Source organism: Mesocricetus auratus, unplaced genomic scaffold (assembly GCF_017639785.1).
Source record: "Mesocricetus auratus isolate SY011 unplaced genomic scaffold, BCM_Maur_2.0 Super-Scaffold_4256, whole genome shotgun sequence".
NCBI classification, from domain to species: Eukaryota; Metazoa; Chordata; class Mammalia; order Rodentia; family Cricetidae; genus Mesocricetus; species Mesocricetus auratus.
This window is the reverse complement of record NW_024429182.1, coordinates 85,865,353-85,891,278: the sequence shown is the minus strand read 5'-3', so window position 1 is coordinate 85,891,278 and position 25,926 is coordinate 85,865,353. Positions and strand designations below refer to the sequence as shown.

At 47.8% G+C, this 25,926-nt stretch overlaps 1 protein-coding gene across 8 annotated transcripts in view; it reads left to right on the top strand.

Annotated features, from left to right (window-relative positions):
- Nucleotides 1-25,926, top strand: part of Arntl (aryl hydrocarbon receptor nuclear translocator like) — a 102,220-nt gene that overhangs the window by 61,749 nt on the left and 14,545 nt on the right. For 6 of the 8 annotated variants that reach the window (XM_013117473.3, XM_013117470.3, XM_040741740.1 and 3 more), the window contains 10 exons: nt 3,977-4,102; nt 5,115-5,267; nt 7,842-7,880; nt 8,104-8,145; nt 9,484-9,641; nt 11,351-11,430; nt 18,166-18,258; nt 19,692-19,809; nt 22,454-22,603; nt 25,611-25,857. In XM_013117473.3, the coding sequence (XP_012972927.1) occupies nt 5,128-5,267; nt 7,842-7,880; nt 8,104-8,145; nt 9,484-9,641; nt 11,351-11,430; nt 18,166-18,258; nt 19,692-19,809; nt 22,454-22,603; nt 25,611-25,857 (1,067 nt within the window). In that variant the 5' untranslated portion in view covers nt 3,977-4,102; nt 5,115-5,127. Of the gene's footprint in view, nt 1-3,976; nt 4,103-5,114; nt 5,268-7,841; nt 7,881-8,103; nt 8,146-9,483; nt 9,642-11,350; nt 11,431-18,165; nt 18,259-19,691; nt 19,810-22,453; nt 22,604-25,610; nt 25,858-25,926 lie in introns of those variants that run through there. The other 2 variants (XM_013117474.3, NM_001281567.1) reach the window with 2 other exon arrangements.

Below are 25,926 nucleotides of genomic sequence, written 5' to 3'. Positions count from 1 at the left end.
GCTGGGGAAGTAGACACAGGGGAAGTGGACACTGAGGAAGTGGACACAGAGGAAGTGGACACTGAGGAAGTGGACATGGGAAGTGGACACGGGAAATGGACACAGGGGAAGTGGACACAGGGGAAGTGGACACTGAGGAAGTGGACACTGGAGAAGTGGACACTGAGGAAGTGGACATGGGAAGTGGACACAGGGGAAGTGGGCACAGGGGAAGTGGATGCTGGGGAAGTGGACTCTGAGGAAGTGGACGCTGGGGAAGTGGATACTGGGGAAGTGGACGCTGAGGAAGTGGACACAGGGGAAGTGGACACAGGGGAAGTGGACACAGGGGAAGTGGACACTGAGGAAGTGGACGCTGGGGAAGTGGATGCTGGGGAAGTGGACGCTGAGGAAGTGGACACAGGGGAAGTGGACACAGGGGAAGTGGACACTGGGGAAGTGGACACAGGGGAAGTGGACACTGAGGAAGTGGACACTGGGAGTGGACACTGAGGAAGTGGACACAGGGGAAGTGGATGCTGAGGAAGTGGACACAGGGGAAGTGGATGCTGGGGACGTGGACGCTGGGGAAGTGGACGCTGGGGAAGTGGACGCTGGGGAAGTGGATGCTGGGGAAGTGGACACAGGAGAAGTGGACACTGAGGAAGTGGACACTGGGGAAGTGGACACAGGGGAAGTGGACGCTGGGGAAGTGGACACTGAGGAAGTGGACACAGGGGAAGTGGACATGGGAAGTGGACACAGGGGAAGTGGACCCTGGGGAAGTGGACACTGGGGAAGTGGACACTGGGGAAGTGGACGCTGAGGAAGTGGACACAGGGGAAGTGGACGCTGGGGAAGTGGACACAGGGGAAGTGGACACTGGGGAAGTGGACACAGCGGAAGTGGATGCTGGGGAAGTGGATGCTGGGGAAGTGGACACAGTGGAAGTGGACGCTGGGGAAGTGGACACTGAGGAAGTGGACACAGTGGAAGTGGACGCTGGGGAAGTGGACGCTGGGGAAGTGGATGCTGGGGAAGTGGACACAGGCAAAGTGGACGCTGGGGAAGTGGACGCTGAGGAAGTGGACGCTGGGGGTGTGGACGCTGGGGAAGTGGACACTGGGGGAGTGGATGCTGGGGAAGTGGACACTGGGGAAGTGGACACAGGGGGAGTGGATGCAGGTAGATCCCTGGGGCTTGCCAGGAGCCAGCCCATCTCAGGCTGTGAGCTCTGAGTTCAGAAAGAGACCCTGTCTCAAGAAATGAGGAGCATGATTAGCGAAGGCACCAAAGTCAGCCTCAGCTTCTACACATGTGCATGCATGTATACACACATCTTTACACAGGTGCACACATGAACATATACACGAGGCTAAAATGGAAGTATAAGTCAGCATAGTGGCTTATGCTTATAATCCTACCACTGGGAAGTTGAAGCAGGTCAATCACTATCTGAGGCCAGCCTGGGCTACAAATCAAGATCCTGTCTCCAAAAAAAAAAAAGTACATAAAATAAATTAAAAGTTACAAATTATTGGTATAAAGAGTAATATTTGTGTTATATTATTTTGAAAATGATTTTTAAATTTTGGTGGGTTTTTAAAATTTTTGTTTTGGTTTTTTGAGACAGGGTTTCTCTGTAGCTTTGGAAGCTGTCCTGGAACTCTCTCAGTAGACCCGGCAGGCCTTGAACACACAGAGATCCACCTGCCTCTGCCTCCCAAGTGCTGGAATTAAAGGTGTGTGCTACCACCATCTGGCAATTTTTGTAATGTTTTAAGACTACATAGCAAATTCAAAAGTCAAAAGGAAATGAAAGAAAAAAGCATTTATAACATCTGTAAAGAACAAAGATCTGCTTTGTTACATGTGGATTATTTCATTCATCCCTCATCTACTGGTGGATCATTTCTGTGTGCCAGAAAGAATTCTGCAAGCTGTGGGCAGTTACTAGAGCAGAGCCTCTTCTCTGGAGCTGACCACCTGTGGGGAGGATAGATAGGAGATTTGTTTTTTTGTTGTTGTTGTTTGTTTCTTGAGACAGGGTTTCTCTCTTCGTAGCATTGGAGCCTGTCCTGGAACTCACTCTGTAGACCAAGCTGACCTCGAACTCACAGAGATCCTTCTGCCTCTGCCTCCCGTTAATGACGTCACCACTGCTTAGCAAAAGGAGATTGTTATAGGAGAAATGTGGATTCCAAAAAATTAAATAGGGGTATTGCTAGGAGGGTTGGCAGGGTTCATACTGTATGGTCCTTCAAAGAAGTATCACTAAGGAAGTGACATTTAGCAGTATTTTCTTCTTTATCTTTGATTCCTTGCCAATAAGAAGACAAATGGAGGGGTCAGATGGCTTCTTGACTTGGAGCCTAGAAGGATGGAGGCCACTTGACTACTTAAGGAGGCCTGAAAGACTTGCTTGGGGGAACATGAGCATGTCATTGTAGAGTCTTTGTCACATACTCAGGTGGAGATGTTAGGGAGAGGGGTGGTTGGACAAGTCTAGAGTTCAGGGGACAGCCATGCTGGAGACAGAAGCTTGGGGTTGTCACAGTATGGGTGATATTGGAGACATCAAAGTAGAACTCCTAAGGGTTGAGTATGGACAGAGACAGTGGCCAGGGAGAGTCAGCTCTGCTGGTGCCAGTAGTGGAGTGCGTGCGAGCTGGCTGTTTGATCTAGAAGAGGGTGGTCCCTGCTGAACTAGCAAGGGCAGCCACAGTCTTGTAAGGATGCCACGAAGGGACAAAGCCTGATCTGGGGGCTCAGAAGAGTACCGGCTGTTCTTCCAGAAGACTAGTGTCTCACAACCCTCTGTGACTCCAGATCCCAGGGATCTGATGCCCCTTTCTGACACCCATGGGCACTAGGCACACAAGTGGGTGTATAGACATCATGCAAGCAAAACACCCATCTACATACAATAAAGTAAAATTAAATTACATTAAAGGAATCCTGACCTGAGTTAGAAAATATGGAAAAAACCTTAAGTCAGAGACATAAAAAAAAATGGGACAATAGAAAGACAGTGTCCCAAACAGTTTATTTAGGTTTGGGAATGGCACAGAACTAAGGTAGAGCTCTTACCCAGCAAGCAAAGGCCCTGGGTTCAATATCTTGAACAATAGGGAAAAATAGTGTGTTGGCTTTTTCCCTTCCAAGATGCAGTTACATGACTGATGCTCATCCAGATGAGAATTATCCAACTGTGTGGGGAGCATGGATAATGTAGGACTGGGCAAGGGGTAGGAACCTAGAATAATGGTCTGAGCAGATGAGAACCATAGGGTTCAGGCAGACCGTAGGGAAGGGGGAGCTTCAACAGCAACACCCACTTGGGCTAAAGATGTTTGACTTAAAGAAACGAAGTTACCAGGGCTGGGGGTGTGGCTCAGGGGTAGAGCATTGGCAGCATGCATGAGGCCTTGGCTTCAGATTCCAGTGCTGGGATGGGGGTGGTGTGGGAAGGAGAAAGAGAAAAAGGAGAAAAATTATCACCTAAAGTGAGAATGAGGGGGATGCTGGAAGTTGGACAGGAGAGACAACAGGAAGTCCCTGAGAGCAGAAGGGACACCAGTGGCCAGGGGTGTGAAGGGAGGCTGGCAGCCCCACAGGCCTCCGAAGTGTGCTTTTTCGGCAGCACACAGGTGAACACCGCACAGAAGGCATGTGGTGTAGAGAAATGGGGGCTGAGTGTAGACACCAGGCGGGACAGATGTTTACAACGGGAGAAGCAGCATCAGTAATAAGGAACATTTTGGAGATTGGTGGGGCCTCTTTGGGGGATAGAAATTACCAGAGCTGCCCACTAGCTGCCCTGCTTTTAGAAATGAATTCTAAGAGGTAGCAAATGCAGGCACATGAGTGAAGGTGTAGATCCCAGAAGTGTGTGTAGATGTTGGCACTGGCCTGATTGGGGAGGGTTGGTGAGTAGCATGAGGGCACAATGGTGGTTTAGGGGGGCAGTGTTCATCCTTACCTTCTTCTTTTGCAGATGTGGGAACTTGGGCACAGAGGGTGGGAGTGACAGCTCCAGACAAACCCTGTGCAGCTTGGAGCCCTTGGCAGCCCACTGGGCAGCCCCTCTTCACCAGGGTTTGGTGTTAGAGTCCCACACGAGGTACTTCTGACCTTTTTAAAGCCAGCTTACTCTATGCTTGTGAAATATGAACTCGGAAAATAGCTTGTACTGTCATTTGCTATGTCTTCATTTAATTATGCAAACGGATGCTGGGAAAAAAGGGGTGGGACCAAGGTTGGGTGGAAGCAGGGTGGGGATAGAAAGAGAGGAACCATGTTACCTTTACTCTGCTCGAGGATTTAGACTTTCTTTTGGAGAGCAATGGCAGTTGAGACTGGGCGCTACTAATTTTGCCCAGGCTAGTCTTGAACTCATGATCCTCCTGCTTCCACCTCCCAAGAACTATGTGTGTGCCACCATGCCCAGCTATCTATATACCTCTTATATTTTGTGCTTTACTACAATTTTTTTACAAAAATCATAATGAAAGCACAACACCCCACTTGTGTTTCATGGTCATTTCACTGAGTATATGTTCATTAATTAGAAGGAAATGAAATTGCCTGTGTCTGAATTTATGTGGGATATTGGGTCAGCTCCCCAAGTCTCAGTCTGGCTTATTCTCCCCCCAATGTAGGTCCTAGAAAAAGCCACTAAACCTCTCTGGGCACAGAGACACTCGCATAAAGATGTAGTGTCTTCACAAATTACCAATTAAAACTCTCAAAATAAGCATGAGGCCTTTCCCACTACCCTCTGTGCCCCTCCTGGGCTGCGGGGTGAATGATGCTATTGTAGTAAGCCAGACCCATGTCCTCAGTGCCATCCAGGCCCTGCACCACCACAGAAGAACATACCGAAATAACTCTCCCAGGGTTGGTGATGGCTCATGTTGCCCTTCCAGAGGACCAAATTCAGTTCCCAGCACCCACATGGGGCAGCTCACAAGTGCTGGTAACTCCACCTCTAGGGGGACTGGATGCCTCATTGCTTCTACAGGTACCACGCTCATGTTCACAAACTCACACATGTACACATAAGTGAAGAGAAAACAAATGTTTAAAAATACAGTGTTTAAAAAGAATTAAGTGTTCTCTTGTAATCGTTTTAGTATCTTCCTTCCAATGGCGGACCAGAGAATGGACATCTCTTCAACAATCAGTGACTTCATGTCCCCAGGCCCCACCGACCTGCTCTCCAGTTCCCTGGGCACCAGTGGTGTGGACTGCAACCGCAAGAGGAAAGGCAGTGCCACCGACTACCAGTAAGGCTCTTGGCACAGTCGGCTCATGTCATGGCATGGGCTCAGAGCATCTGTCCACGGCTCATGTCATGGCATGGGCGCAGAGCACTTGTCCACGGCTCATGTCATAGCATGGGCGCAGAGCACCTGTCCACAGCTGTCACTGTTCCTAGAGGAAGGTGTGGAAGACTAAGGGCTCCTCCAAGTGCTACACATTTGATTTTGACTATACCTGTTTCTAAATGTCAAGCAAACATGGCCATCAACACTGCTAATGTATTTATGTCACCTACTGTCCTCAGATTATTCCATGCTGTGGGGGAAAAGAACAGTTTTAAAGCCAAATCCTGCCCCTCCCCCACAACCCTGCTTCCTTCGCTAGTGGGAGAACTCAGTCTGGGGAAGTGATATCATGGAGAGCTCACATGCAGCCTTTCTGAAGACAGAAAGTTTCAACTCTTTAACTCATGTGTATGGCACGGAGGAGTAGAAGCCAGCATGCCAACAGCCTAGGGACATTGGCACTACGTGAATTAGCATTCACCTGCATTGTTCAGCAGTATTTCTGTTTCTCTTTAGACTTGACACTTCTTTTGAGTAAGTACATTTTCCTACTCACCACCCCGCTCTCCTGCCCCGTAGCCTGCTAGGGAGGGAGGGAGGGAGGGAGGGTAGACTATTCAGAGGCAGGTTTCGTTTTCACTGAGGCAGCTGTGTGGAGTCCATTGAAGGTATTTTCTTTTGTTGAATTGAGTGGAAAATCTCTGAGGAGGCAGCGCCCCCAGCAGATGCCCTGTCTGCTGAGGTCCACAGGCCCAATCTGGAGAATACACAGAGGCTGGGGCTCGGGTGCCCCCTAGGAGATGCTATGGCTGATGTGTAAGTCATCCCAGATAACTGAGAGAGCCAGGCAATGGGAAGTGGCTGTGAGGACTGTGGGGCTCCTGCCATAGTGCTCACTCCCCCAACACAGGCCAGGGCATTTTTCTTGAAGCTTTGTCTTGGGCAAATGCTGATGGAGCGACTAACATGTTCTAAGATTTTTGTTGGACCTGTGGTTTCCAGCCTCATCATTACCCAGTAACCTTCAAGCTTCCTCTGTGGATCTCAGTTTTGCAAATAACATTCTAGAATTCATAGTTTGCCTCATGTAGTTTTCCTATGTTAGGGCCCTGATTTCTTGTTACCTGGGGATGAGCTTGGTCACAATAGTAGGCACAATTCCAGTGCTTTTTAAGAAATATGACTTCCTCTGAACCCCAGGACTAGCTGGAGAAGCTGCCTATGGAATACCCAGGGCACCTCATTGGGAGCCACTGTTCTGGAATGCCCTTAAAGTGACCCAGCATTCCAGAAAATAGTTTGTATTGTTTGAAGAGCCACAGTCCTTCCCTTGGGAGACAGAGAAGGCAGTCAGTACCTTCCTGATCAGTGTGTAAGTTGAACAAAGGAGTGAGCTGCTCCGAGGAGAGCTGAACTCTTCCCTTTGGGGATTTCAGTCTGTGTTTACTGAACTAAATGCCATGAAACACAGCTTTCTGGGGTCTGTGAAAGGGAGGCAGGCCCTACTGTGACCCCAGGACTCTCTGTGACCCTCGGCCCCATACTCCTCTGCATCTGATTTCTTGAACCTGGGGCTGCATACTTGGCTAGGAGCAACCTGTGGTGGCCGTACCTGTGTGATGCAGCCTGGGGCTCTGCTCTGCACTTAGTCAGTGCTTTCATTAGCCCCTCCTCACTTCATCCCCCACCCAACAAGTAGACACATGCACTGGTGTCTTTGGTGTTTGGTGTGCTTTGAAATGGAGTGAGCTTCGTTTATCATCTATCCAGAACAACCAAGGAATGGGTGGCACAGATGTCTGACTACTCTGGATAACTAAGAATCTCAATAAACACTGTAGAGTTCCAATTTTCAAACAATCATACTATGATCCAGTTTATTGGACATACATGTACTCTTTTTTGTTTTTTATTTAAATCAGAAACAAGCTTGCTTCACATGTCAATCCCAGCTCCCTCTCCCTTCCCTCCTCCCCCACCCTCCAACCAGTTCCCCAGACTCCCACCCAATCCCCACTCTATTTCCCAGGGAGGGTGAGACCCTCCATGGGGGCTCTCCAGAGTCTGTCATTTCATCCAGGGCAGGGCCTAGGCCCTCCCCCAAGAGTCCAGGCTGAGAGAGCCTCCCTCATTTTCAGATGGGCTCCCAAAGTCCATTTATATGCCAGGGATAAATACTGATCTACTATCCAAGGCCCCATAGATTGCCTAGGCCTCCTTACTGACACCCACATTCAGGGGGTCTGAATCAGTCCCATGCTGGCCTCTCAGCCATCAGTCTGGGGTCCAAGAGCTCCCCCTTGTTCAGGTCAGCTGTTTCTGCATACACACACTTTTGTTTGGTAATGTGGAATGCCTATCTAGGCTTTATAATAGGGTCCACTCGAATGTGCTTGCTCATGTTACTATTATACATCCTTCTATATCATGGTTATTTGAGCTTTCTGGATAAATGAGAGCCTTCTGTATGATGATAAGAAGTTATATTGCATATCTGTATTAACATGTGATCATCTTTTCTTGTTTTTGCAGAGAAAGTATGGACACAGACAAAGATGACCCTCATGGAAGGTACCATAACTTAGTAACTCGAACTTTAGTTATCTTGTGGCTATTCTCTCTGCACAGTGAATGCAAGATGTCTCTCTATCCCCAGTCTCTAGCAAGGCTAATAACCAAGTACCCCTGTGTGTCTGTGGAGAGGTGTCAGGGTCAGGCAGTGAGAAAACAGAAATGTGTAACTCTGCCAGTCATACCCAGGGGACTAAAGGTTATCTTTTGTATTCCCCTCCAGGTTAGAATATGCAGAGCACCAAGGAAGGATCAAGAATGCAAGGTAAGTTCCACCTCTGATTTTGTCTATAAAACAGTCTAACTTTTCAGTTGCTTAGAGAGCACCTGGGGAGGCTCAATATGTCTATTCCCCGTTGGTGGTGTCGTCTTGGGTACTGTCACCTCAGGGAATGAGGAGGTGGCAGCAGGTTTCAACTTGTTTAAGCTTCTGTCCTTTGCTCCCCCTGTACCGAGCTGGCCTTCACGTGTTGCTATCTCTGCAGATTTAACCTGGAGGAAACTTTGGATATAGCAGAAAGTCATTCCAGGCTGGAGTTCCCTCCAGTCTTCACAGTTGACTTCTTCCTCAGTCATTGGCCCTCCAGAAGACATATGGCTGAGATGCCATTCCTGGGCTGGGCCCCACCTCTGATAGGGACCTTTATTGTGCTGCAAGTAGTATCTGAAGGCCAGATCTTAGGCATCCCTGCACCTCAGATCTGCTGACTTAGCTCTCGTCCCAGTCACACTTGCTGATGCCCTTCTCTTGGGCCTTTATGCCTCCCTACCATCGCTGATGAGGACTAGTTGAGGTTGTGTCATGACCCACAGAACCAGCAAGCTTCCGACTGTCTCACCTGACACTTCTAGCTTCTTCCTTACAGACCAGCCCACACAGGGGCTCTGTGTTTCAGTGGCTACTTCTCCATTGGTGATGCTCCCCTATGGGAGGATAGTTGGAAACTACCAGGTGCACATCTTATAGGGAAGTGTCCTCCTACCTAAACAGGCAGCCAGTTCAGGGGTAGAATATGATATGGCATCCCTCAAAGGAAGGCTGGGGACAAACTGAGAATCTGCCACATCTAGGTGGATCTCAGGTGATTGAAGACCATGTTAGTGCTAGTTACCTCCCCCAGACAGACGCCATGGCTTCAGCAGGGCACACAGTGGGCTGCTCACAGGCTGCAGAGGCACCTGCTGTGGGACCTGGGTGTTCTGTGACTGCTTTGGATGCTTGGCTATGTGGAACCTCTACCTCCTTCCTTCCTTCCTCCTCCTGTCCCCTTCCCAAAAACCTGGTCTTACAGAATCTGAAGAAAAGAACAATGAGGAAAAATAAACAATTCAGTTTGTTGTGAAAGGACAATTGTAATAGTTTTTTTCTTAAAAGATGAGGTAAGAATCAAAAACAAATAAACAAATCAGTTACCTAATTCTGACTTGTCAATGAGACCATTTGGGGGTGATTTTTAGTATAAAAGTCTAATTTGAAACATTCGACGGAGTCTGAATTTCCCATGTCAGAGAATTTTGGAAGCAGTCACAACTCATTTATTTTTGTCAGTGTTGCCTCCATGCTGGCTCACATCTCAAATGAAATCATTCTCCCCATGTTCAGGGAGGCCCACAGTCAGATTGAAAAGAGGCGTCGGGACAAAATGAACAGTTTCATTGATGAATTGGCTTCTTTGGTACCAACATGCAATGCGATGTCCAGGAAGTTAGATAAGCTCACCGTGCTGAGGATGGCTGTCCAGCACATGAAAACGTTGAGAGGTGAGATCTCAGGCTTCATTACCTTTATGCCCTTGACCCACAAATGGGACTACCTTTGCCTGCATTGTCCCTGACACGAATGGCGATTTTCAGTGTGTAACCCTCAGTGATATGCTGGTACATCTCAGCAACAGATAAGGGACCAAATCAAGTGATTAATGAGCCAATGCGGGTACTGAGGTGTAATTTGCAGTTGTATCTTCCCAGAGCATATAAACATATGAGCTTGAAACCTCTGTATGTGTACTTGACTTCCTGCCTACCAGAGAGGGCACCCCTCAAGTCCCCCTTTTCAAGTGCCTGAATCCCTTACAGTGATCAAAATCAGAAGTGTAGGAGCACACAGGAGGCAGGAGAGAGCCTTGGACTTCTAAGAGAAAAACTTACCCGGGTTGCTCCGATGAGTGAGTCACAGGTAGAATGTCTTATTATCAGAAATGAACATTGATGATATTTTCATCTTCTTGGAATTTTCCCGAACTCGATTGACTCTTTGTGAAGGAGGCAGTATTTTTCTTCTTTGCTAAGTGTGGGGAGGGTGAGAAAACAGGCAGTGAAGAGGAGCCAACTTACCAAAGCTGCAGGAGGAATCTGAAATACATCACCCAGTTTGGTGAATGTTGTCCCTGGAATTTTCCAGATAGGCTCGGGCTTCAGCACAAACTTGGAAAGGATGCTTGGCCCCATGTGACCTACATGGTGAGAGAGGCACACCTTTGTGTCTGTGTAAGGTCACCAGAAACAGGAAGTTGCTTTTGTTCTGACTTTTGATCATTATTAAAAAATATAGAAATGTTGCTTGAAGAATGGCATTGAAAACTTGATTTTAGTGAAGAAGAGATGGATTATAATTGGTTAATTAATTGTTAGCAAATTAAATGGAAAATGTCAGGGATGTGGATTAAGACACATGCCTTGTGAGTTGATATGAAGGGCACAGACATCCCGTTTGCCTCCTCCCCATGGCGCCTTGGTTTTACAGATGGGCTTCCTCCTGGCCCTGCACTGTGCTCTCACGGCTCCGCATGCTCCAGTCATTTGCACCTGGCACTTGGCTTTGCTAAGCTATCGCTCTGGAGAACGACAGATCAGGAGCCTTTTAAACAGAAGTCTGCGCCCCTCAGTCCTGGGGCTGAACTGCGTGAATGAGAGTAACATGCTCCCCAGGTTGCCAAGCTGATTAACTTGCCTGAGGAAGTGGACCCAGGGCCTGGCAGCTTGGATGATCTCTCTAGAACCTGTGAAGTGGTGACTTGACAGAATTTTGGACAGCCCAGGACCTCGGACCTCTTTTCCTTAGAACCTGCTAGAGAGACTCAGAGCTGTGGTCTTTGTGGGGTTTTGTTTGTTTGTTTTTGTTTTTTGACACAGGGTCTCACTATGTAGCTCTGACTAGCCTGGAACTCACTATATAGACCAGGCTGACCTCAATCTCAGAGACCTACCTACTTCTGTCTTCTGAGTGCTGGAGTTGAAGGTGGGAGCTTCCATGCCTGTTTCCCCTGTAATTAAGAAAGTGCACTTACTGAGTCTCCCGTGGGCAGCGGCGTGCTCTTTTCAATGAGATTCTACTTTGGTATGCTAGGATTCTTAGCCAAGCCAGATCCATCGTGTTTTGGTAAAGGGCTGGTTCAGCCCAGGTTACAGGCAGGGGAACGTGATGCTATCTAAATAGAAAAATCTGCCCACTCTTTCTTTTTCTCCCTAAGGTGCCACGAACCCATACACAGAAGCAAACTACAAGCCAACATTTCTCTCCGATGACGAACTGAAACATCTAATTCTCAGGGTATGTGGCAGTTGCAGGAACTCTTTTCACGGCATTGGTTTCTTAATAAGTTTCAGAGTAAGTACATCGTGAAGGAGTCTGACATCTTGACACTGAATTCTCCTGGGCCCTCTTCCTCTCTTGTTTCCCCCACTTTATCTTGGTTTCTAGACACAGTTCACATTCCTTCCACGAAACCAGTCACTCACCTACCTCTCAGAGGGGAAAGTCTACAGTAGAGTGATTTTAAGCCAGAGAAGGATTTTGTTAAAAATGGGAGTTTGGGCTCGAGTGATGGCTTAGTGGTTTAGAGCATTTGTTGCTCTTGCAGAGGACCCAGGTTTGATTCCCAGCACTCACATGGTAGCTACAACTGTCTGTAACTCCAGGGGATCCACTGCCCCAGACACCAGACACACGTGTGGTGCACACATATGCATGCAGGCAAAACACTCATGCATATAAAATAAATAAACCTTAAAAAAGAGAGGGGGTGAGTTAAGAATCATATTCTTTCATGGAACATTTAAAGAGGGTTGATTCTGGCAATGGGTGAGACCTCTTCTAACCTAACCAGTGACCCAACAGCTCCATTTGAATCTTTATACCTGAATCTATCCCGACATCAAGATTGCCAAAGAGGAGGCATGAAAGAGGCTGTGCTTCCCCTGCTTGGCCTTCGTGCTCTCTTTGTCTTGCATGTCTCTGCAGAGGGATGGCCAGGCTGGCACCATAGGAACTCACAAGGGAGGCCTGCTCCAGGCTGCAGCCATGCTGCTGGGCAGAGTGAGCCGAACTAAGAAATGGAAAGGGGAAGAGCCTGCAGCATGCCCCGTGGCACAGTGTAAACAGAAAGAACAGAAACCTAATTAGGAGGTGGAATACCTCCCCTGCTCCCACACCAGGAGGCAGGCCTTGCCTGCCAGCCCCACAGTGTCGTGGCCTTGTCTTTCAGCAGACGTTTGCAAAACCCAGGGTGGCTCCCCCGTCCTGTCTACTCAGCTTGGTCTCAGCATTGTATTGGCCTGTCAGCTCACTGAGCCGCAACAAGTAGGTTTCAGCCGTAGTGAGCAGACCTGATGGGTAGATAGGATTCTGTTTCTCATGTGGCTGGCTTGGGGCGGGCTGGGCGGGGTTATCATGATGGCTGTGTAAGTCTGCAGCAGCCAGGCTCCTCCTCTGTTCACACAGCTGGCTAAGTGAGCACATTGGCTGATTTACTCCAAGTAGCAGAGGCTGCGCCAGGTCTGAGCAGTACTCTTCCGTGTTAACTTGTCCTGCTTCTCCAGCCTGTTGGTGGCTGTGAGCTAATGTCCACTCCCTTACCATTTCCCGGGGGACCACTTGATAAGAATGTGCACCAACAGCAGGCAGATTCCACTTCCATGATGTTTATGTGTTATGTTGTTTTATTTCTTATTGGGTAGGGTTATAGGATCTTTATTCCCCCGTTTCTCACTAGATCCTTTCTCCTCATTTTACTTTCATGCCATATATATACATATATGTATGTGTACATTTTAAATCTGGATTCCACATATGAGAGAAAACATGTGATATTAGTCTTTCTAAATCTGGTTTAGCATGATCTCTGATCCCATCTATGGTCCTGTTAATTTTAGTTTTAGTTTTATTTACAGCTGAATACATGATTCTAACACACACACACACACACACACCACACATACCACACACACACACTTTCCCCTTATTCATTGTACTCATGTCTTGATGAATGTCTGGACTGATTCAGATGATGTTGTCATAATTAGCAGCAGGTCCTTATTCCTCTTGTGGTCAGTGCAACCAGTCTTTCCTAAATGCCTTTACTAAAGATCCTATTCTAGCCCAGACTGGCCTAGAACTCACTATGTGGCCCAAGCTGACCTCAAATTCTTGCAGTCTCCTTGCCTCAGTCTCCTGGGTGCTGAGATTCTAGACTTGAGCCACCAGGCCTGGCTCTCATGAGAGCATGTGAGGGTCAGTCAACCTGACCAGCTTGTATGTCCAGATGCTCTGCTTTCCTGCATTTTGAACCTAGACTGACTCTACCCAGTCACTTGCTCATGAGCAAACCATCTTCTCTGAGAAGGAGCCAACCCTGGCTGTCCTCATGGCTCTTGGCACCGAGCGTGTCCTCATGAAGCTCTGCTCTCGGCTCTCCCCCAGGCCCAGCACCTTGCCTTACAGAGCACAGCAGCGTTTGGAGTTCACAATGCTGCCTGAATCCGTGCTGAGTCTGCCACCTACCTGTCCTCCTTCGAAACCCTTGGCTCCTGTCTGCGGTCAAGCCTGACTCTGCCCAGTGTTTCCACCAGACTGTTAGTCACTTTCTTCCCAGGCACCTTTCATGCCACATCCCCACCCCTTAGCAAAAACCCTGAGAACACTTCTCCTGTGAGCTATGACTGTCTGTAAGGCAAATGAGGAAGTTATTAATATCCAGTTTTTTGACATAATGAGGCTTCCAGCAGATGGTGCCAGGAAAATTACTTCCCCCTCACTGTCATCCTTCACCCTGGCCCAGCTTAGGGACCTGAGCTTCCCATGGCTGGTGGCTTGACAGGTTCTCATATTGAGTGATCCTGTCCTTCTTGTTCTTACTTTTACATCCTAGGACAGTTGCCTGTGCTAGCCTTTTATGCCCTAGGAAAATTGCCTGTATTGGTCTTTTACTTTTTGGGACTTGAATTTGTGCCCTAGTTCTTTGAATTAAACTATGTTCTATACTATGAAAGGCCTTCTTTGTGAAAAGATCAGACCTTTTTTTGGACTTTGTCAAAAACTTACGAATGTTGCAGTAATTAACAGCAGGTTCTTGCTCCTCTTGTGGCCAGTACAAGTGGTCTTTCCTGTGTGCCTTTACCAAGGATCTTATTCTAGATCAGGCTGGCCTAGAACTTGCTATGTAGCCCAGGCTGACTTCAAATTCTAGCATTCCTCTTGCCTTGGTCTCCTGGGTCCTGAGATTCCAGACCTGAGCCACCATGCCCAGCCTGCAGAATCTCTCAGGACCCAGGAGACCAGAGTCCTAAGAGCAAGTGCATGAGGGGAGCACCCCCCCACCAGACTCCAGCAAGGCTGAGTGGTCATCCATGGGAAACACCCCCATCCACCATCAGACTCCAGCAGGGCTGAGTGGTCATCCATGGGGAGCACCCCCACCCACCATCAGACTCCAGCAGGGCTGAGTGGTCATCCATGGGGAGCACCCCCACCCACCATCAGACTCCAGCAGGGCTGAGTGGTCATCCATGGGAAACAACCCCACCCACCATCAGACTCCAGCAGGGCTGAGTGGTCATCCATGGGGAGTTGTCAGGACAATTCAGACACATGGAGCTAAACAACCTAACCCCTCCTTGTTGCTCCCCAGCAGGTGGCTTGTTTCCATCCTGGTCTTTGTTGGCACTTTAGACTTCACTGTACTGAAAATGAAGAAGGGCTAGGAAGAATTTCATGATGAAGTTTTGTGTGTGTGTGTGTGTAAGTAGGACTCGAACCTCCAACCCAGGGCCTCATGCCTGCTAGGCAAGCATCTCATCATCACTATCACTTTGTTTTTCTTACAACACAGATAACTTAGCTTTGGATGGAGAAGTAAATGGTTGAGGGCAGTAGTTCCTGATCCTACATATATTTGAACTGTGTTTGTGTGTTTGGATGCATGCACAGGAAGGGGGGGGATAGACAGGCATTTCTTTGGGTTGTCAGCTCACCAATAATGACACAAAAACTTATTAATTATGAAAGTTGGCCAATAGCTTAGACTTGTTTCTAACTTGCTCTTATAATTTAAATTAACACATTTCTATTCATCTGTGTGTGGCCATTTGACTCATGGCTTTTACCTCTCCTCCTGCATATCTGTTTTCTCTGCATCTGGCTGGCGACTCCTCCTTCACAGAGTTATCTCTCTGCTCTGAAGTCCCGCCCATACCTCTTCCTGCCTAGCTATTGGCCATTCAGCTCTTTATGTTAAACCAGTTACAGTGACACATCGTCACACAGTGTAATGGCACATTCCACAATGTGGAGAGGGGGGTTGTTTAAAGGAACACAAGTGACCCATCTTCCTGCCAGGCCATCAGCAAAAAACCAACCAACCCCACTGTAGATGTTGAAGCGTGGAAGTCTGGAGCACTCCCTGTGAATGAGGGTGTAGCTGATAAAATACCCTGGCAAAAAGCAAGTACGTAAGGAAGGGCTTATTTGGCTCACACTTCCAACTCCCCTGGTCCATTATTACAGGGAAGTGAAGGCAGGCACTTAAAACCCCCGCATCCGCAGGCAGGAGCAGTGAGAGAGTAATGCATGGATCCTTGCAAGTTGTAGTCAGAAACAAAGGGAATAAAGGCACAAGTCCCTGCCTGCCTGCTTGCTCTCAGCTTTTCTCCTCTCTTATACTGTTGAGGACCCCTACCTAGGGAATGGTGCTGCTCACAATGGACAGAAATGCCCACAGTTCAATCTGATCTACATAATTCCTCCTTAAGACTCTCTTCCTGGGGCCTGAGAGATGGCTCAGAGGTTAAGAGCACTGACTGCTGTTCCAGAGATCTTGAGTTCAATTCCCAGCAACCACATGGTAGTTCACAACCATCCATAATGAGATCTGGTGACGTCTTCTGGCCTGCAGGGATACATGCAGGCAGAACACTGTATACATAATAAATATTTTTTTTAAAAAAAGAAAAGGAAATAGATATATTTAAAAAAAAAGACTCTCTTCCTGGGTAGCTCTAGACTGTGCCACATTGAGAGCTGAAGTTAACTGAGGCAGAGGGACTGTATGTAATTAGAGTAGTGAAGCATAATATTCTGGCCTGTCAGACAACCAGAAGATTATGTTTAAGCTGAATTAGTTCTGAAACAGACTTTAATTGGCCTTTTCCCTCTGATCATTAGATGACGCGGGACCCATAGCTGCCTGGGAGGGAATCTTACTGCTTTCATACAGTATTGTCACTAAGCATCCTCTTCTTTTTTTTTTTATCTTATTTTCCAGTTTAAATTTAGATAAGAAACGAGGTTGCTTCACAAGTCAGTTCCAGGTCCCTCTCCCATTCCCTCCCCTCCTCCCGTGCCCTCCCCCCAACCCCCCCTCCTTTAACCCCTCATTCCCCCAGGGAGGGTGAGGCCCTCCATGGGGGTGTCCATAGTCTGTCATTTCATATAGGGCAGGGCCTAGACCCTTCCCCAAGAGTTCAGGGTGAGAGTGCACCTCACATTGTTCTATGGGAGTCCAAAGTCCGTGTGTATACTTGGGATGGGTACTGATCTGCTGCCCAAGGCTCAATAGATTCCCTAGGCCTCCTCACTGACACCCAGATTCAGGAGGTCTTGATCAGTCCCATGCTGGATTCCCAGGCTGATGCCTGGGATTCAAGAGTTAACCTTTGTCTGGTCAGCTGTTTCTGGGGTTAAACCAGCCCAGTCTTAATCCCTTTGATCATCAGTCCTCCCTCTCTGTTACTGGCTTTCTTGAGTTCAGCTCAGTACTTAACCAAGGGAGTCTGCCTGTTCTTCGATCAGCCACTAAATGAAGTTTCTGTTTCCCAGACTCTCTGGCCATAGGATTGTAGGCTGGCACTCCCCAGATCTATGTCTAAAATCCATATATGAGAGAGTACATGCCATGTTTCTCTTTTTGTGACTGGGTTACCTCACTCAGGATGGTTTCTTCTAGTGTCATCCATTTGCCTGCGAATCTCATGATTCCATTATTTTTTTCTGCTGAATAGTACTCCATTGTGTAGATGTACCACATTTTCTCTATCCACTCTTCGGGTGAGGGACATCTAGGTTGCTTCCAAGTTCTGGCTATTACAAATAAAGCTGTTATGAACATAGTGGAACAGACATCTTTGTTGTATGAATGGGCATCTTTTGGATATATGCCTAAGAGTGGAGTTGCTGGGTCTTGTGGTAGGTTTATTCCCATTTTTCTGAGGAATCTCCATACTGCTTTCCAAAGTGGCTGAACCAGTTGGCACTCCCACCAGCAATGGAGGAGTGTCCCCCTTTCACCACATCCTCTCCAGCATAAATTGTCATTGGTGTTTTTGATTTTAGCCATTCTGACAGGAGTGAGATGGTCACCCCTTCATGATAAAGGTCTTGGAGAGATCTGGGATAACAGGGACATACTTAAACATAATAAAAGCTATATACAGTAAACCAACAGCCAACATCAAACTAAATGGACAGAAACTCAACGCAGTTCCTCTAAAATCAGGAACAAAACAAGGCTGTCCACTCTCTCCATACCTTTTCAACATGGTACTTGAAGTTGTAGTTATTGCCATATGACAACAAAGGGGGATCAAGGGGATACAAATTGGGAAGGAAGAGTTCAAACTTTCACTGTTTGCAGATGACATGATAGTTTACATCAATGACCCAAAGAACTCTACCAGGGAACTCTTACAGCTGATTAACACCTTCAGCAAAGTGGCAGGCTACAAGATCAACTCAAGAAAATCAGTAGCCCTACTATATACAGATGATAAAAGGGCTGAAAGAGAAATCAGAGAAACATCACCCTTTACAATTGCCACAAACAACATAAAATACCTTGGGGTAACGCTAACCAAACAAGTGAAAGACCTGTATCGTAAGCATCCTCTTCTAACGCCAATGAAGGTGTCAGTGCATGACCCCAGGCATTGGAGACTTAGAAAACGAATCCCTGATTTGCTTTCAGATTGTGTGTCCTGACCTGTGATAAATTGATTATCCATTTCTCCTGATTAGGCAGCAGATGGATTTTTGTTTGTCGTAGGATGTGACAGAGGGAAGATCCTCTTCGTCTCTGAGTCTGTCTTCAAGATCCTCAATTACAGCCAGGTAATGTTCGAACCTATGCTAGCAGTTGCCAGCTTTATGGTAGTGAGAAATAGAACCCCAGTTTTTCAAAAGAATTAAACTATATGGATCACAGGTGATATCCTTCTTCCAGAAATTCATAACTTCTTAAAGGAGAAGCGAATTTAGACTTAGGAAGTATTTTAAAAGGTTCTCTGTTTCCCCAACTGGAATATCTGACTTTGACCCAACCAACAGCTTGTTTTCTTATTGGTACAAAATGAAGATTCCATGTCTGTGGACTAGGAGTGGGGAGTGAGGCTGTCTGACAAGGGAGAATTTAATACCCAAGAATAAGAACCTTGGAAACTTACACCACAGTGCTAGGATGTTCTGTGAGCCTTGGCATCCTCTACACATTAATAATAATGACCAGTTGGCCTTAGTTTCTTGTCTTGTTGTTGTGATAAACACCCCGACAAAAGGCAACGCAAGGGTGAAAGGGTTTATTGCAGCCCAGAGTTTGAGGTGACAGTCCATCAGGAGCTTGAGGCAGCTGGTCACATCACAGCCACAGTCAAGAAAGAGCGAGCAATGGGTGCAGGCAAGCCCCACCTCCCATGCTCCGTTTATGCAGTCCAGGGTCTCAGTCAGGGAATGGGCCTGGCGCAGTGGGTGGGTCGCCCCCACCAGTTACCCCCAGCAAGCATACCCAGATGCCCATCTTTCAGGGGATTCTAGACTCTGTTAACATAACTGTCATACACAAGTTTTTGGATTGTCTGTAGGATTAAATAAGAGGAGCACATGAAAGCTTCTAGAATAACCATTTCACCTATTGTGTTCTCAGAATATTTGTTAATCCATTTACTCATTTACATCTTGGTAGTTGCACAGAAGCATGGTATGCAGAAGGTTTTAATCAAATTGGCATATCTATAAATGAGAACTCATCTAAATTTAGCTTTCCCAAGATGCTTTACTTTTTTGTGTTTTTTCCTCAGGGCACTTATTAAGGGAGGTTTGTTATCTCTATAAGTGGATACAGGTGACGAAAGCGCATGAAGATAGGCCTAGGCTAGTTGGGCACTGCACTTACCCTAGCATTCAGGTAGCTGAGATAGGAAGGTCACGAATTTGAGGACAGTCTATATCAAATAGAGTCCCAGGAAAGGCAGGGCTACACAGGGAAATTCTATGTCAAAAAAACAATAACCCCCAATAAAGAACCAAGGGGCTGAATGTCAGAGCTGGAGATAGCCCACTCTCTGTGGTTTTTCCTTTTAAGGTCTACTGGGGAACTCAGGGGTGTCTGTCCGGGCAAAGGGCTGGACATGTGTGCAGGCTCACTTGGATGCTTGAGATGTTCGTCTTAAGAGCGCAGTGGAGGCCAGGGCTATGCAGACTGAGTGCTGTTGTGTCTTCCTCCACATCTCACTGGTGCTGACTGGTCCATTCACATTTCATCCCCACAGAATGACCTTATTGGCCAGAGTTTGTTTGACTACCTGCATCCTAAAGATATTGCCAAAGTCAAGGAACAACTATCTTCCTCAGACACTGCACCCCGGGAGCGACTCATTGACGCAAAGAGTGAGTGCAGGGGAGGCTGTGTGCTTCCTCAACACCCCACACTGCCCCACACTGTCCCACACTGCCCAGGTACACAGACAGGTTCCTGGATCCCACTCTCTAGTCTTACCTCTCTGCCTTTTTTCTCCATGATACTTGATTGCTGTGGCTAACTGGACTCATTTACAGTCGCTTGGTTTGTTTACTTTGTAGTCTATATAAAGAGGAGAAGTTTCAATGTCCAGACTAAGGGGAAGGAGGAGCTTTGACTTGATTCTGGTCATTTCTTTCAGAATCTAGAACTTCCTAGTAACATGCTCCTGAGAGGTCATACTGTCTTGTTTTCCCAGAACAAATCTCTCTCTCCCTCTCTTCTCTCTCTCCCTCCCTCCCCCGCCCACCCTTCTCCCACCCTCTCTCCCCCTACCTGTCCCTCTCCTCCACCCCCTCATTGCACTCATGCAGCCTTAGAAGGTAAACCTAAAAACATTTAAAATGCTACTGTTTCAGCCAGGTGGTGGCACACGCCTTTAATCTTAGCCTCAGGAAGTAGAGGCAGGTGGATCTCTGTGAGTTTGAGGCTAGCCTGGGTCTACAGAGCAAGTTCCAGTACAGCCAGAGCTGTCACACAGAGAAACCATGTCTCCAAAACAAACAGAAGCCAATGTTTCTTGGCATCACACTTCCTGCAGCCTAGGATCAACATTTCTCTGGCCCAGCCTTCGTTCCCAGGTCACGACCCAGGGAGGGCTAGGCACACATCCTGCCTCCACCAATCACTAGCTGTGTGGCGGTGAGGAAGTTATTCACCTCTCTGTGCCTGTTTCCTCACCTGCCAAACTCGTCAATTTCGTTGGGTTGTTGAAAAGATTAACAATTCTGACTCGCTATACGGAGAATGTGAATTGTTTCAGCGCATGGCAAGTGTGGTACTGGTGTTGGATTCATCTGTGCCCAGGCCAGTCTGGCCTAATGGCTGCCTTGTTTCCCAGAGCCCCATGTTGATGGCTGATGGAGATTGGGTTAGAGAACTCCCCTCAAAGCGCCTTTCCAGAACGTGACATTTCTTCATAAAAGCAGACACTGGCCCTGGGACCTGCTGCCCTCTGTAGCCTGGCCTCAGCAGCGCCTTTCCCTGACCTAAGGAGAAAAAGATGAATGGCATTTTGTCGTTGAGGCTCTTCCCTCATGGTCAGGGACACGAGTAGCACCCTGCACAGTAGTTGCAGTGCCACAGTAATAATGGCAGGCTTAGAGCATGGGATGGGTAGATGTCACTTGGGTATGGGGACAGGCATCACTGGGTTTGAGAAGATGAGTTAATGTGTGCCAGGAGGAGAAGGGAGATGAGCAGAGGAAATGATATGTGGATAGGTGCCAGGGTAGAGTCCCATGGCCAGTTTGTTATCTTTGTAAGCGCAGACACCTGGTTCCCAGCCAAAGGACAGGTTCCTACCCACAGTGAAGGGAGCTGAGCCAGCGGGACAGGCTTGGCTTGCCATTCTAGAGAAGTTGACAGAGTCAGTGTTGTGGAGGGCAACATGGAGAGGAGCCCTGGGCAGTGGTCACCACTTGGCATGACTGCGGTGCCCCCCCCCCAGTGTTGTCTGTAGTCCCAGCTTCCACACTGATGAGTAGACTTGCTCCCAGGGAGGGCTAGGCACACATCCTGCCTCCACCAATCACTAGCTGTGTGGCGGTGAGGAAGTTATTCACCTCTCTGTGCCTGTTTCCTCACCTGCCAAACTCGTCAATTTCGTTGGGTTGTTGAAAAGATTAACAATTCTGACTCGCTGACCCGCAGAGAGTAAATCCACAGCCCAGCCCCACAGAACAAAATGGTAGCTCGGTAGAGGACCTGCCTGCATGCATAAGGCCCAGGGTTCCATCCCCAGTGTCACAGTTAAAACCACAAGTCTAGTTTTGCATTTGGGGTAGCCACATGAGTCAAAAGTAAGAATCAATGCAAAGCTAACTACAATATCTTAACCTAACACAATGAATCTAAAATATTATCTTGATGTAGTTGTTACAGAAGATTTTAAATTCTTTACCACTTTTTGGTGCTGTCTCGGAAATCCTGTGTGCACTTCACTCACACAGCCCTTTCCAGTTCAGAAAAGCCACTAGTGTGATGCCCGTGGCTGTCACCCAGAGCACACATCTAGAGTGGGATCCACGAATCGGGCTCCCAGGGGATTATGACCCAGTCAGGCTGAAATTTTAAGGCAATCCTGTGCTCGCCACTCCCGCATTCAGTATCTGAATCCTGTGGGTCCTTTGGGTAGGAACCCATCCTTTGGCTGGGAACCAGGTGTCTGCACTTACTTGGCACTGATGAGTAAGTGTGCCTGTCAGCAGTCCTTCTTGGTATACCTGTTTTCCTCTCACCCTCAGCTCCTGTTGGGTAGGAACACTTGGTTGTGTTTCTTTTACTCCCAGACCACCCACAGCACCTGCACTACAGCACTTCCTGCCCGTCTGTGAACATTGCCACATGAGCATGGGTTCCTCCATGAACCTTCTGACCTCTAACTTCAAGAGACATGTTGTCGCATATTGTGGTTATGAACAATGAGGCAGAAAAGGCTGTGTTTGAGGTCACACTGCCCCTCCTGACAGACAACCTTGCCCTCATTTCACCACATTGTGTGTTAATTTGCAGCTGGACTTCCGGTTAAAACAGATATAACCCCCGGGCCATCCCGACTGTGCTCTGGAGCTCGCCGCTCTTTCTTCTGTAGGATGAAATGCAACAGACCTTCAGTAAAGGTGGAAGATAAGGACTTTGCCTCTACCTGCTCAAAGAAAAAAGGTACAGCTGACAGCCCTTTCCCATCCAGGGCCTTAAGTGAGGCTTGCCTGGGGTCAGGGCTTTTCAGATAGACAAAAGAGCAGCCCCCAAGCCTGAAGCCAAGGCCTCCCCTCCCCTTGTAGCCGTGGGCAGCTGGGATGGGGATGGGGAGCCATGAAGCCCTGATGTGTTGCCATGGCCCGGATGTGTGATTAGACTTTCTGTGTTATCTTCTGTTGAATCCTGATGTGGCTTGGAAAAAACACACTCAGCCACAGTTCTGTCTCTTGAGTAGCCACCCTTCTAGAATCCTGGCCGGTTACCTCAGTGACCTCATGTGGTAAATGCATGGGATGCTGATCAAGGTTCTTGCTTCTTGCTGAGTTTTCTCCCTGGCCCCTGTGGCTGCCCTGCTCTCTGTCCATGGGCTTCTTTCCTCTGTCCACATTGATGTGTATTTATAGATAATGTCATTCAGAGGTCAAAACTTTCAAGTTTACATTTCTAGCTCATGCTTCTGTCTTCAACTCCATGTACACAGGTTAAATCTACCTTCCTAGTAAGCCTCCAGAACATCTGCAGAGTAGCCCCACTGGTGCCCCAGCTGCTCTACCTGCTAATATTATTGATTTTGGTTAGGGTATTTAGTTATGCACAGGCATAACCAGAGATTTTTTTTAAAGATTTTATTTATTTTCATTTTATGTTTCTGAGTGTTTTGTTAGTATGTAATATCAGTGTACCACATGCCACCTGATGCCCACAGAGGCCGGAGGAGGGCATTGGATCCTCTAGAACTGGAGTTACAGATGGTTGTAAGCCGCCATGGGTTGCTAACAACCAAACCTTGCTCTTCTTCAAGAGCACCAAGTTGTTTCTCCAGTTGTGGAACCAGAGATTTTAGGAAAAGAGCCTAGGCTCCAGCAGCTGCAACAAGCTAGGCTAGGCCACTTGTCCCCAGTAGACAGGTTATAGTGAAAAGCAGAGAGAGATGTCTTCAGTGAGGCCATACCAGGGAGAGGAACAGATAAAGGGGTCCAGTGGCCCCGAGTCTGTCTGTTGGGGAACTGATGTGTGCTTTAGGATGAAATAGAGAAAGAACTTGAGCAAGAGGCAAGCTGGATGACAGTTGTGTTCTGGGCGTGGTCTCGCTGAACACTGTCTCAGCTCTGTTCCTAAACAGTGGGCCAGATCTGTCCTTATGATGGGAAGCGACAAGGCAGGCTTGGGAGGGAGACAGTCACTTCTGTTCCAGGGTAACTATCTTCATTTGGAGTGGACTGTTCCTCCTGGGTTTGTTCTTCCAAAATCCAGGGAGATGGCAGGTTTGGGGCAATGGCTCACCTTTGTGCCTGCAGCCAAAGTAAAGGAGAACTTACAAAATGAAGGTGGAGAAGCCAGGCTGTCATCCTGTCTTAGTACCGCTGTGAGGGGCTCATGTTTCTCAACAAAGCAGCTTCTAAGAGCCAGCTACCCTTGACTCTCTCAGGTCTCAGGTAGACACTATGTGCTTTCTGCCTCTCCACACAGCTGTGGGTGGTCCGTTAGCATCGAATCTTTTTATTCCCTACATGCCATTTAAAACTCTGCATTGCTTCCTGCTGCTCTTGAAGAATCATGATAGTTAACATATGATGAAAATGAGGACCCCGTCACTCCTCAGTACATCGGAACCATGCTGGCTTTCCCTTGGATGACACCAGCCCCTTTTAAGGTCCAACGTCTGCACTCCTCTAACTCCTCTACCTCTGGTTGGAATTTCTTTCCTTTTTTTTTTTTTTTTTTTTTTTTTTTGCCCTGTCCCTGAAGACACAGACTGCCTGTGTCTTCTTCTGGCACTGCACAGACTTTCTTTCTAGTGATTTCTCAGATTTTTACATGACTGTATAAAGGTGGCCTCCCTGGCTATTAGGAGGCTCTGATGTCTTTCGGCTGCATGATGGGTTTTTCAGTGTTGAAGCCCACAGTGTAGGTGTGTCTCAGTTAAAAGTGTCTCTCTCTTTTCTGTCTGATCTGTGTTCTCTTCCCCAAATTGGTGAATGGCAGCAGCAGCCACACACCTCTGAAATAGAGGAGCCACCCATATCTTCTTGTTGCCTGACATTCATACCAGGTACCGACTGTTGTCAGAGGTGTTGTCTGCTCCCTACCACGTGCCCTGCTGTTCAGTTCTCATCTCTGGCCATTTTCTGAGTCTGGCCTGTGCACCTCAGCCCTCCTGCTTCTGGTTTCTACTCTCTTTCCTCCTCGTAACTCCTGCTAGTCTATCCAAAGCACTTATCTTTCTGTTTCTACATTTAGATCCTGCTGGAGACCCTCCATTTCTATCTGCTACACACACCTGTCAACAGATAACTCAGGGTCCTTGTGCCCTTATAGGCCTCAAAGGCCACACCCTGCTTTTCCCACATCTTTCGTGGTTTTTTTTTTTCTTATTTATGTTTCACATGTGCATGTGTGTGCATGGGAGGGGGGAGAGAGAGGGAGAATGTTCCATGCTGTGTGTGTCGGGGGGGGGGGTGGTCAGAGTGCAGTTTTCAGGAGCTGGTTCTCTAGTTCCACCTTATTTTGAGGCAGGGTCTCGCTTGTTTCTGGCCACAGCAGTGCATACTGGCCCATGAGCTTCTGTCTCTGCCTCGCATCTTGATGTAAGAATTTTAGGATAAGGAAATCCCACAAGACAAGTGTTCTTATCCAGTCTGCAGTCTGCATCTGCGCCTTTGTTAACCGTCACGCTGTGAGGACACACACCCCAGTGCCCCGGCCAGTGCTTACGTTCTCGCCTGGCCCCCAGCATTGGTTTTTTGGGGAGACTTCTCCCTGGGGTGGTCTCTTCCTCCTTGCTGTGCTTTTTGGGATGCCTTTGGTATATGGGCTGTGCTCAGCACACATGGCTGGACCACTTCTGTCCGCTCCGTCCACCAGGTGCCTCCTCTGCAGAGTGTAGCCTTTTCTTTTGTCCATCTCTTGAGACTGTGTCCCACTGCCAACCCAGCACTGACACACACCATGGACTTTTGCTTTCCAGCAGATCGAAAAAGCTTCTGCACCATCCACAGCACAGGCTATCTGAAAAGCTGGCCACCCACAAAGATGGGGCTGGACGAAGACAATGAGCCAGACAATGAGGGCTGTAATCTCAGCTGCCTCGTGGCAATTGGGCGACTGCATTCACATGTGGTTCCACAACCAGTGAACGGGGAAATAAGGGTGAAATCTATGGAGTATGTTTCTCGGCACGCCATAGATGGGAAATTCGTTTTTGTAGACCAGAGGTAAGAGCCTGCATCTCACTCTTCAGCAATGCAGCAGAGCAGTGGTTCTCAACCTGTGAGTGGAGACCC